Source organism: Oreochromis aureus, linkage group 4 (assembly GCF_013358895.1).
Source record: "Oreochromis aureus strain Israel breed Guangdong linkage group 4, ZZ_aureus, whole genome shotgun sequence".
In the NCBI taxonomy this organism is placed as follows: Eukaryota; Metazoa; Chordata; class Actinopteri; order Cichliformes; family Cichlidae; genus Oreochromis; species Oreochromis aureus.
The window spans coordinates 8,070,950-8,083,470 of NC_052945.1; the positions used below are offsets into that span (position 1 = coordinate 8,070,950).

The 12,521-nt window shown below is 43.7% G+C and overlaps 2 protein-coding genes across 14 annotated transcripts in view; one reads left to right on the top strand and one right to left on the bottom strand.

The window, feature by feature from the left end:
* Positions 1-2,738: 2,738 nt before the first annotated feature.
* On the top strand, positions 2,739-4,799 carry hexim1 (HEXIM P-TEFb complex subunit 1). The gene is made up of 2 exons (XM_031732377.2): positions 2,739-4,302; positions 4,640-4,799. Exon 1 carries the CDS (start codon positions 3,208-3,210, stop codon positions 4,285-4,287), a length of 1,080 nt encoding a protein of 359 aa, XP_031588237.1. The 5' UTR covers positions 2,739-3,207; the 3' UTR covers positions 4,288-4,302; positions 4,640-4,799.
* A 951-nt stretch (positions 4,800-5,750) lies between these two features.
* The window catches only part of arhgap23a (Rho GTPase activating protein 23a), a 67,555-nt gene continuing 60,784 nt past the window's right edge, over positions 5,751-12,521 (bottom strand). For 12 of the 13 annotated variants that reach the window (XM_039610944.1, XM_039610941.1, XM_039610942.1 and 9 more), the window contains 2 exons: positions 9,699-9,730; positions 5,751-9,614 (listed from right to left, as the gene is read on the bottom strand). In XM_039610944.1, the coding sequence (XP_039466878.1) occupies positions 8,169-9,614; positions 9,699-9,730 (1,478 nt within the window). In that variant the 3' untranslated portion in view covers positions 5,751-8,168. The remainder of the gene's footprint in view (positions 9,615-9,698; positions 9,731-12,521) is intronic. The other variant, XM_039610947.1, reaches the window with a different exon arrangement.

Here is a 12,521-nt window from a genome sequence, read left to right on the forward strand (position 1 = left end):
AAATGCCAGTGACTGAGGAGCCGGCGTCCCCTGTTGGTCATTAAAAGTAACTGCTTAGCTCTCAACAACAACAATCAGTTCCGTAATGCCACATTCATCATCTGTGGCCAGTATGTTCATGCTGTCTGCACAGATTTAAAGGGTTGATTATGAAAGTGAAAACCTGCACTGCAGTCTTTTTTTTAATTTTTTGGTTATTAGATGGTGCTCATAGTACCAGAGCTCTGCCTGCAAACTTAATTAAGTCTTAGTAATGGAGTTATAACAGAGAGCAGAGAGTGACAGAGCTGAGTCACAGCCATGTGCAAAGCAAACACACACGTACAGGTTTGGTAGGCTGGGTGGATGGAGCCTAAGGTGATGTTTCTTTAACGTGGTCATTTAATGAAGCTGTTGGATTGAATGTTTCCCTTACTAAAACACCCATCTGGACCTGCTGTCTGCACAAACTCCTCCTGCACCTCCTCTTCAGGCCCGTGCACCAGCGTATAATAGTATATTACATATATCTTTCATCTCCGCTCAATTGCAGCAACTACCATGTTGGACAGGGTGAGAGATTAAGTCATGCCTGCTAATCCTCAAAAGCTGTGATCTATGCAGGAGCAGCTCTGGTGCTGTAGCTGCGCACCGCTCCTTGATTTGAGAATATGGGAAGCCCTGGTACTGTTTCTCAATCTCCATGGTCATTAGGTTTCATATTAACTGGAACAGATCACCTCCCCTCTCAAAGGATTTCCCACTTTGCCTTGCTTATTTGCCAAAGCTGAAACTCTGCCTGCTTCTATTAGTAGAAACAGTGGGCCTGTGTTGTTTGTAGCCAGTCTTCACTGGCAGTGTTAGGAGAGACCAGTCACCCACCATAAGGCCACAGACTGAATAACCCACTTCTTCCATTAATGGAAGCAAACTGCTCTGTGAAAACTGGACACAATTTGTGTATGACACAGTGAAGCATGTACAGTTAAGGATTAATAATAATGACTAACTCTTTAACCAGTGTGATATTAAATATGTGTGCATGTTGTATGCACATGTAAATAATGTGCATCAGAAAAGAAACAAAACAAATTAACCACATTAACATATTCCACATAAAGGTTTCAGCCTTTTTCCCCACAGTATTTTATTTCCATTTGTTTATTTCACACAAGCCGACAATACAGAAAAGTTGTGAATAGTGTAGCAGATTATTGGTTTGGCGAGTTACACCCATCTAGAGCTTGCTAACACCAGTTAACTAAAGGGAAACTGGAAAGATCAGGCGCAGTCTACTTCCTGAAAGCAAGACAGTTGCTCAAAGGTCTCATGTGAAGGACTGTTTCGAAAAACGAATGTTTTCAGTCTGTTTGTGTATGTTTTCGGTACTCTGACTTGTACAGTTCGGATTAACTGTGGCAGTACTTGAAATGTGTACACTAATCGCTGTAGTGAAACGAGAAACTCACATCGGAATAAAACAGTCCAGGAATTACGCAGATCCCATATGAACACGTTGGCCTAGTTAGCAGATGGCTAACATTACCAGCAGCACAGCGTATTGTAGTTGCTTTACTTTGCTGCAGTTGCATCGACAAACTGACACAAGGCAAACAATTTTATTTGAAAACGATCGAGCACTCATGGTTTAATACTTTTTATATTATCGCTACACTGTAGCGTACGCTAACTTACGTTAGCTTACCTAGCTTTAGGTGCAGTATGGCGTCTTTCGTCATACTCACACCGGCTAGGAGCGTTTTTCTGTGACCAATAAGTCAAACATTAAGTTTATTTTGTTGTAGTACGTAGGGCTTCACTTTTTGTGGAGTCGTGTAGTGTTTAGTTTGGGAGCCACGACACGTAGCGCCGGTTGGCTAACTAACGTTAGCTAGCTAGCGTCTCCTTAGCCGTTAACACGAGACAACAGTGTAAAACTAACACTGCGTATCAGAACGTTGGCTGCGCGGAAAAACTCAAACGCTGATCTATAACACTTCGCCAACTGCTAATAGGATTACTGAGCAAGTGTGAGATCGCCTGACCCACCCTTTAACAACGAGGGGTTCGAAATAGCGCTCTCCACGGAAGCTTCTCAATAAATGTCGTTTGTTTACGCTGATTCCAGAGTTCCCCCTGGCCCTCTGCCCCACAACATATCACTCCGCACTGAAGACACTTTTGACACGAAAACATTCACTCTCTCAAATGGCGCCTGAGCGACGCATTTTTATGGTAGCTGACCTGTAAAAAAAATTGTGTTTTGAATAAGCTGTAATTACTTAGTTTCTCATATGAACGTCGAAGACGGACTAGATTCCGCAAGACAGTTTCTTGTTGTAGCTTAAAATACAGGGGGGTTTAATTGTATGGATGATTTTGTCCTATGTTAGCCGGATGAGTACATAAAAACAAAGCCTATTATTGTGTGTTTGAAACATGCATATTTGTTCCATCTTGCAAATCATTTAATTAAAATGTAAACAGGTTAACTTTTAGTTCTTCAATTCCAACCATAACCCCTTCATTTGTAAATAGTAGCGTCCGTAAAATGCCCGGGACTGCTTTCTTAGCGTGGATTACGGTCCTTTGATTGACTATTGATCTGCCCAATCAGAAAATACCTTGAGCTTAGCAACAGCAAAATTACTCTCTGGTCCAATCAACAAAGAGTAGGGTAGGCTTTAGCGGACTCGAGATCCTCTTAATTGATTGGTCAAAAAGCTCGTCAGTTATGGTAGACTTGTGGACTATGTAGTTTGGTGCGAAGGTCTCCGCCAAGGCTTCGCTGAAACGAAAACGTCATACCCCACAATTCATCAGGAGTTGAAAGCAGTAGCATGCGCACGGGTAGAGGCGGAGCTGGTATATAAACACGAGCTCCCTCTTCTTGAGCAGCACACTGGACACTGTTGTGACGGCGGAACGCAGTCTCCGGGTGAACGATAACTCTGACAGCATCGAAACAGTTAATGGTAGTTAGCGACAGTTGCTCTGACAAACCCTTGGAGGAGTAACAAGTGTTTACTGTTCGGAAGTTTACTTTTACTTTGCGCGCGTTTGTTTACAAACGCAAACAACCTCAAAAGTTTCTTTAGTGATTACGCGAGATTGTAGAATATTTTTGTTCAAATTAACGTCTTTTTAACGAACTTTTAAGCTCAGTCACGGGAGCATGAATATCATCTAAAATGTGCTAAAGTGGAGCCATAGGAGCGGAACACCAGGATGACAGAGCCAGAGGAGAAGACCCATCACCTGAAAACTTCAGCCAGCCCTTCAGGTGGGAGCAGTAGAGACGCGTTGGAGCATCTCCCAGCTAGAAACCATGATGGACCACAAAACGGCGACAGGGGGCGACAGAGCGAGCATAAGCAGGAGCAGCGGGCGGAGAACTGCGAGGATATCAACACAGACAAGTTACGGCAAATGAAAGGCGGGCAGAGGGAGGTGTGCCCTGGGTTAGCAGCCGGAAACGAGCTCCAGAACTGCCCGATTTCAACTCAGCCTCATCAGAAACCCAGCATCCAAGGAGAGGCAGAAGACCACCACACCACACAGGGGAAAAACGGCCAAGACAGACGGCTGCAGGTACAAGTGGATAGTTTGCACATCGACTCTGATACGGGTTTAGATGCGCGTCTGGGCAAGAAGAGGCACAGGCGCAGGACCTCCAAGAAGAAGCGCCACTGGAAGCCGTATAACAAACTTTCCTGGGAGGAAAAGAAAGCCCTGGAAGAAAGGGAGACTGCCAGGGCTTCGCGCATAAGAGAGGAAATGTTCGCCAAAGGGCTCCCGGTTGCCCCTTACAACACCACTCAGTTCCTGATGGACGAGCACGACCGAGAGGAACCCGATCTCAACACCCAGATGGGGGTCAGGCGGCCTTCTGGGGTCGGGGTTCGCATGGAGGACAGTGGCAGCGAGGATGAGGTCTTGGAAAACGAGGACCAGGACTATGATGACGGCAGCGGCGGGGGCAGCGACGGCATTGGGAGGCCCGGGAACGCGGGTGGAGAGTTCCTCCAGAGAGACTTTTCCGAGACCTACGAGATGTATCACGTCGAGAGCCTGCAGAATATGACCAAGCAGGAGCTGGTGAAGGAGTACCTGGAGCTGGAGAAGTGCATGTCCCGGCTGGAGGAGGAGAACAACCGGCTGAGACGCGCCGTGGAGCCCGGGGGTCAGAACTGCTCGGTCCGGGTCGAAGAGATGGAGAAGGAACTGGAGAGACTGAAAGCCCAAAACATGGAGCTGCTCCTGAAGAGCCAGCCCAGCAAGGACAGGGGACAGGTCGCTACAAATTAAAATCCTTTGGATAAGGTAAAACATGGGACTACTGCATTTTTAAAAGAATTTATCATAAGTTTTTCTGTAAGCAGTTTGTCATCTGGACAAAATAAGTAAATATTTGACGTTTCCTTTTCTATTTGAGCTGTTAATGTCCCATTCGGTTATTGTTTTCAAGGAGAATTGTAAATATTTCAAATTTGATTTTTTTTTTTTTTTTTTTTTTTTTTTTTTTTATAAAGAGGTATTTGAAAAGAAATTTCCGTTTGTTCCTCTGCTCAACTTCGTAGGTATCCATTGACATAAACTGTTCTGTTTTTAATTTTAAGAGCAAATATTGTATGTCGGATTATTTTTCTTCCCCCTCCAGAAACTGAACAAGAAGAACTTGCAGCTAATTGGGCCATCCTTTCAGATACTGTTTTGCAAAAAAAAAAGAAGAAAAAGAAAAAGAGACTTCAGCGTGAACATTTTAACAGTTGTGTGTTAACCTTTTAGTTCCAATAAAAAAAAAAAAATGAAGTTCTGAATCAGACTGCCATGTGTTGTTTAGCCTGTCCTCAAACACAGGAAGCTGCTGTCAGTGGCTTTGGTCAGATTTCTTGCGAGGATTCCGATATGAGCCAGACACAAGGCATCAGTGGCCTCTGACTGGGAGGAAGACCACATGAGAAGGGGGATTGGGATATGGATGAGATGCTCTTTATGAAAGCATAGTCCACTCTGAGGTATACAGGAAGACATGCAAGTGGGATTTTATTGTTTATAATACTGAATTTTCTAGTTTGTTATACAGACACACAGAGGTTATTATTCTTGCAAAGTCAAAGGATCTGCAGAAAATTGTCTTTACTTTGGTGGGATCATCTGACTTAATAATGGATTTTCTCATTATCACATATACTGATCACATAATGTATAAATATTTACACCCCTCTGCTCCAGTTAAAATGAGTAACTTCACTAGGCAGGCCTGATTTTTAAAAAAAAAAAAAGACATGATAGATGGTGGTAGAGGTGTAACTTTAATTTTTATTAAGTTAATTTAGAAATAGCTTGCAAATAAATGCCAAAAGGGGGTTCCAAAATGTCTGGCGAGTGGTGAGACTTGTACCTGAAGAGCCTGTGGACAGCCATGCAGAAAAGGTTGGTTACTGATCATGTGAGAAGTGCTGCTCATTTGCAAAGCCTAAGAATGTGATGAAAAGTGTCTTTACTTTGGTGGGGTCATCCGTTTTAATAGAGTCCCATTATTACAGCTAATATCACAGAATCCATAAATATTTAAGCATTCCCATAAATTAAAATAAAGAGCCTCAACACTCCAGATTCCGTTTCCCTTTATGTCTTATTGATCTTCAAGCCTCTAGGGGGAGCCAGTCAGCTCCTATTTTAAGATGCCCGCGCTGCAAAATGTGAGGCACATATGCACTGTAAAAAATGTGTTTTGGGTACACACACAAATCACAAACGCAAACACGTTTTTTTTTTTAAAACATAGTTCTGTTTATTTACATCATATAACCTGCTTTTAAGCACACAGCCACGAGGGAAATGATTTCAGGCGGACAACCATGTTTTTTATTTGTTTTTTTCTTTTAGTCCAGTCATTTTCATATTAGTCATACTCGAAAGCAATTCCAAATGTACACAATACAATATGTTACATATTAAGATAGTATGTACAAAAAAAAGAAACGCTTTTAAAATACAACAGCGACACAAAAGGTAAAATCACATTTCAGACTGTCGACGTTTCCCTTTGATGAGGTTTTTGTTCATCTTTAGGAAACTGGATGCTGTCTGGCATGACCTAATGCAGTTGTGGGGTGGGGTGTGTTAGGTGTACCTTATTCACACACTGTGGATTATTAGGCATAGAGAGGTGACCTCAGTTTGTTAAAAAACAAACAAACAAAAGAAGCAGCTGAGAGAATACTATGCTTTTCCCCTCCTCTGTTAAAGGCAAAGGGAGTGCATAGAAGTATCCTTGGCTTGAAGTGTGCTTTACTTTTCTTTCTTTTATTTTGTTTTGTGCAGCCTCTCTGTTAGACTGCTTGTCTTTAATGTACACATCTTTGGGTCAGTGCCTCAATTATACCGTCAACCACAGCAGAGGAGGGGAGGAGACCCAGAAATAACAAAAGGAAATGGAAAGATAAGAACCGAGCATGGCACTGCAGAACAAAAACACATTCCAGAAATCAGGCACTTGTAGAAAAAACCTTGAGGTAAGACGAGACTAGAACCTATTTATTATTATCATTCTTCTTCTACTTCTCTTTCACTGGGTTATTATTTGGTCGCAGGGAAACAAGCAAGCCTTTTGTGACTTCTGAATTTGCACCTCTCGCTCAGGTCGTGTTTTTTTTCACTACTGCAAATTGGTTCTGTGGTCAAGACGAGACAGAAACAACTGACTCTTGTTCTTTTTTCATTTCCTCCAACGTACCAGTTCCCCACTCAGGGAAGATTTATTAGAACCTGACCTTGTGTGCTGAAAACACCAAAGAAAAAAAAAATCCTACACCAGTCTGTTAAACACTGTCAGGCATCTTTTTTTGAGCTCCTGTGTTCAGTGAATATGAGCTGATCTGTTGAGGCTATGCTCAGTAATCCCAGACTTGAAGCCCTGGCGGCGTGATGAGCTGCCTGCAAACTGTCCGATATCACATAATAATTACCTGATTACAATTCTGAACTTGCTACATGTTGTTACTAGAGAGTTTTGTGTACATTTTGTGTAACTAGCCATGAGATAATCTTTATTATAAGTTTATCTCATGAGATAAAGGTTTCCTGCACAGTGCTGTGAATCAGAAAGGCCATTTATGAGGAAATAAGGAATACGTTTAGTCGTGTTTATCTCGTCTCCTTTAAACAGGTACACCCAAGAGGTGAAATTGCAATAAATTTTACTTTAATACAAAATATATATATTTAATATATATTTATATATATATTGAATATAAAACAAAAACAAATAATATATTAAGGGAAACATTTCAAGTAACATCTTGAAAACAAAACCAAACAAAAAAAAAAAAAAACGACTGTGCATTTATTTGCACTTTTGTAAACCTTAAAATAAAAAGAACTAAAAAAAAGTACAAACAAATATGATAACATAATATTTATATTTACAAGGTTAACTTAACAAGGCTTTGTACAAATGTTACAAAAATCGTTTAACACAAACACCTGCACGTTTAGACATGGTCACGAATATTTTGCGCAAACACACAAACATTATTAACAAGTAGAGGGAGACAACTGCATTTCATGTGTTTGTGAGCTGAAGTTTGGTGGAGTTTTACAGTGTGAATGGTCAGAGGGGAAACGTCAGGAAGACTGATATGAAGAACCAGTTGTTTGCCCTCCTGAAATGGTTTTATATGATTTTTTTTAATAACTGTAGAAGCACCATTCTCTCAAAACCAGGGGGGAAGCTGCATTTCAGCATCCTCGTCTGGTCGATTAAACCCTTAATTTACGTCATCTGTGATCCAGACAGGAAGGAAGAGAAGACAAGAGGGATGCTCAGTTGTTACTCGAATCAGAATTCTTGGCTCTTACGTTGACCGCGATGACGTCCGTTTGTGTCTATGTCCTATTTCTATAAGAGCACACTTAAAGGTAAAAGAAAATGAAAGCTTTGGCAACACTGGAACACCCCCTGCCATGCAAACGGAGCTCAATGGAAAGTAAAAAAACAACAACAACGACAAAAAAAGGTGGGCTGTTTTTTACCTGTCCACCAACCACATCCCCATTTGCACTGCTGCCAGTTTACTGACCTGCAGGCCGTCAGCAGCTCAGCTGGACATCCACTCCCCCATCCCTACGCACAAACTGAGAATCAGCAGCTTTGGCCTTGGAGCGGTGGTTGGGGTCAGGGTTCAAAGGTACTGGTGGAAATTGGAGGTGGGTGCTTGACGTGTAGTGGGTCCTTGGTCGAGCCCTTCTGCATCCCGAGGCAGCCCTTGTGTTTTGACCTGGTTTTGATTGATAGGAGACAAGTGGAACTCGTTGACAATCAGCGGGGGTCTCTTATCGGACAGCTCAGTCGGGGAAGCCACCACAGTGTGTCTGCGCCAAGCCCTCTTCTTCCTGCGCGTCTCGGGTGACGGTGGTTTCCGCAGTCCGACGCGGTGCAGGTTGTCAGCTGAGCCTAGCAGTCGGGCGCGTACCTGATTGGCCAGCGACTTCCCACCCAGGCCGGTCGGCGTGAAGGATGCGGCCTCGCTGGGCAGCACGGCAGGCTTGGGTCGGGCTAGGCGCAGACTCTCCTGGCTGCTGCCTGAGGAAGTGTTGGTTCTGGAGGTATCCCTCTTCGCTGTGGGTGCACCTTCCGTTCCTGAGCCAGAGCCCTCGGATGGAGCCGTGCCCTCGGGAGACTCCATCAGGTCCAGGGAGCGAGCCTTGTTCTTCTCAGACTTCAGCTTCCTCCTGGCCAGAGTGTCGCACTGGATCAGCTTGTGGGAGTTAAAGGAAGGCCGCGAGTGCAGTCTGTGAGTGGTGGAGGAGGACGAGAAGGAGGAGGAAGAAGGTGTGGTGGAGCGGGCCCCTCCATCGCTCCTCTCCGCGGAGTCTGGCGTCTGTGTGAGGGAAGTGGGTGGGGTGAGAATGTTACTGGTTGACAGAGCGGGGCTTTTGTAGTGTGTGTAGAGAAAGCTGCGCGGCGGCGCCGGCAACTGCGTGTTCACAGGTGGCGTCGGGTGTTTATCGGGTCTCTCCTGTGTAAGAGAGCGCGAGGCGAAGCCGCTCTCATTATCTGTCTCGCTCACCAGCTCGCTGTGTTCATCATCAGCATCGTCCCCTCTCCCCTCAGACCCCAAGCTCCGCCCTAAAGTAGAGAGGGTGGAGTAACCTGAAACTATAGAGCGAGCATCCTCTGGAGCTCGCCACTGAGGCCCCTTCACCTCCGCCTGCACCTCCTCCTCCTCGTTTAACATGGCTGCCTGCCTTCCTCCCGCCTCCTCTTCCACTTTACAGGACAACCGATTGGGTTTTACAGCCGGCTCCTCTTGTCCCTCCTCTTTCACTCCGCTCTCTACAACTTCCTCATCCTCCTCCTCCTCGTCCTCTTCTTCTTCCTCCTCGTCATCATCCTCCTCTCCCTCTGCTCGAGGAGCAGTGTCTCCTATTGGCGACTCCACCTCCTCTTCCTCTCCTGCCCCTAAATGTCCAGCTTTGATCGGTTCATGCTCAGAGTCGTCGTCGGTGCTGCTGCCCACGCGGCGGGCGTTATGGCGTTTCCTGCGTTTGCGGCCAGTAACCGCTGACATGATGGACAGAGCCAGGAATTCCTTGGCTGTGAGGTCCTTCTTTGACCCCCACGACCCCTGAAAAAGCAGGAAATATTACTGCTGAATCTGTGCGTTCAGGAGGTTGGACAATCAGGCTTGCTTCATGTGAGGAGAGGTTACCTTTGATTTCGCTGAATCACTGTTGGTTGAATCTGGGGAAAAGGAAACGGAGACATTTGTGGGTCAGAACGGATGAAGTAAACAAAAGGCCAGAACAGTCATGGTGGAGGACACAGAGGGAGTTGTTGTGATCATCACTTTTTTTTTTAAAAGGAAAAAAACAACAATAAATCAAAATAACTGCTCCCGCACTGCTCCCTGCATGCTCTCTACAGACTTTAATGCTGATTTTGCTATGAAGCAGGTTGTTTTCCATCAGGTGCAAAGTGGACAACACCGCCTGGGACATTGCTTCTTGACGTGCGCCTAGTCACAACATCAGGGATGTAAGCAAATACTGATGTGATATAAAAATATTGTCTTTTTTGGCTAAATTTGTTTTTATTCTCAAAAAACTGCAAAAAGTTTTAATTGTTACTTCAAATGTTGCAGGCAGTGGTTCATTCGGTGCTGTTTTTATGGCGATGGATGCTTCAGGGATTCAGATTAACCTCCTAACGCCTAAGTCATGGCAACCTGTCTGGGTTTAGCTTTGTTTTGGTCACATTTCAAATAGGAAAAATTTTCATAAACAAGAAGATGTTAGATTTCCTATAAGATGTAATAGATTTTGACAGCATTACAGTCTTTTTTTCTTGTAGGGGAAAATTTTATAAAGGAGTGCAAGTTAACTAAGCCCCTTAAAGGGGTCGCCAATGACCTGGCAGATGCAGATGGAACAGTTTTGATTGGATTAAATTTATGCATATGATGTTCTGCTCCTTAACCCTAAATGGGAAAAAATATCACAATTGCATCTACACAACATACACAATGGTTTATTCTGTAGTGAGCAGTGCAGCTGCAGTTTTATCTCCAATTCCTGTGATGGATTTTTAAAGGAACTTGTTTTCCTCTGTGGTCTCGGACCATAACAAGAACAAAGACAGTGAATCACACACTGGAGTTGTGTATGCAGGGAAAACAATGATTGGGGGGGGAGGAGAAACTTCATTAGAAAAATCACGGCACACACTGATGACATCACGAAAAACACGGATGGCATCGGTCAGTGAAAGAAGCAGTATGAAAGAGAAGTACGAAAAGAAACATTCCTCACAAATGAATGCAGGAATGAAGCCCTGGATTTGTCTTTCATGTATCGTAGTAAAGGGAACACCCAAATCTCTTGAGAAACTGGAAAGGGTTCGTAAGGTGTTCTGGATGGAGCTGTTTCTCAGGGCGTCAGCAGTAATGATCACGTCAGTGTATTTTGTGCTCAGCTCAGAGAAGTTCTCTCGTTTACTAGAAGGCTAGTGATGACATTCAAAATGTTTCCTACTGCTACACTAACATCACTTATCCACTACAATTCTGATACACACAGGACCAACGCATTCCTAACGTTTTACTAATGCATTACTAACGCATTACTAACGCATTATGCCAGCCCAAACTGGCTTTAGCATAAAAAGAAACTACTGTCACTATTTACAATTAGAGAGCAAAGTAAGAAATGAACCGACTGAGCCTGGATTTAGAAAACAACTTTTGTAAATCACCCATAAAACCAACGACACCTGAGTTCTATTATAGCAAGTCTGGCCTCTTAAGTTAACTATGGTGAAAGCTATGAGGGGACTTTATAGACAGAAACAATTCAATATTAACAGATGACCCTTCTGAATCATGGTCAGCGGGCCCGGTGGCGCCAGTGTCCGGCAGCCTCGCCTCTGTCAGTGCGCCCCAGGGCGGCTGTGGCTACAATGTAGCTTGCCGTCACCAGTGTGTGAATGTGTGTGTGAATGTGTGGATGACTGAATGTGTAAAGCGCTTTGGGGTCCTTAGGGACTAGTAAAGCGCTATACAAATACAGGCCATTTACCATTTTCATCTGAACTTTTCTAATGTGAGGATTGCAGGGAACGTCCCATCTTTCCCCATCTTTTTTCTGTTGTTTCTTCTTGAACATTTTTTTTCATTTTCATCAGCATAATTCTGTTGATTAGTATAGATTTAGTATACGTTACTAGGCTATTACACATGTAAAATATGAATTTGATGGGTCGGATACTCGAGTATTCTCTCCATACCATCACTGGTGATGATCCCAGTCCAAGCTTTGAACCCTAACCCTATGTTTGAAGACAAGCAAAAGGTAGTTTTTGGAAAAAAGTCGGATTTTTCTTTGTCTTTGACTGAAAAGACATTCTAGTAGCACAGGGTTAAAGTGTAGGTTAGGATAATCACTGATGATAACTTAGATCTCAGGGGTAAGGCAAAGTGAAGCTCAAGTGCAACCCTGGCAGATTAACTGATCTCAGTACAAGCCTACATCAGCTGATACATTTCTAGGCAAATCTCATATAAGGCGCATAATTTAAGCTGCTTTGCAACCCATCTCCACCCCAGCTGTTCTTTTTGCAATGTGTCTGACTAAATGAGTATCATATCCTTTGTGACTGAAGCCAGGCCTGCTGCTCTTCCTGCTTGTATGCAGGCTGGCTGTTAGGAAACCTCAGAACAGACTATAGTAGTCCTGACTCAAATACAGTTATATGTTGCCCTACATAGCAACTTTACAGTTTTACAAGCAAGTACGGAACAAACCTTATAACCTTATTTTGCATATATGTTTTTAAAAGATAATGATATGAGATGCTTTGCTTGTTACCATATATGCCAGTGCCACATTAGACATTCCTAGCTCACACTGTGCCGATAATACATGAGAGGACACGTCCCCGTGAGTCCACCCCAAGTAATTAGCTAAACAGACTTCCTGTTACGTCTGCACTCACTTTGGCTGCAAGGAGGGAGCTTCCAGCTGCCATCTTGAAGCTT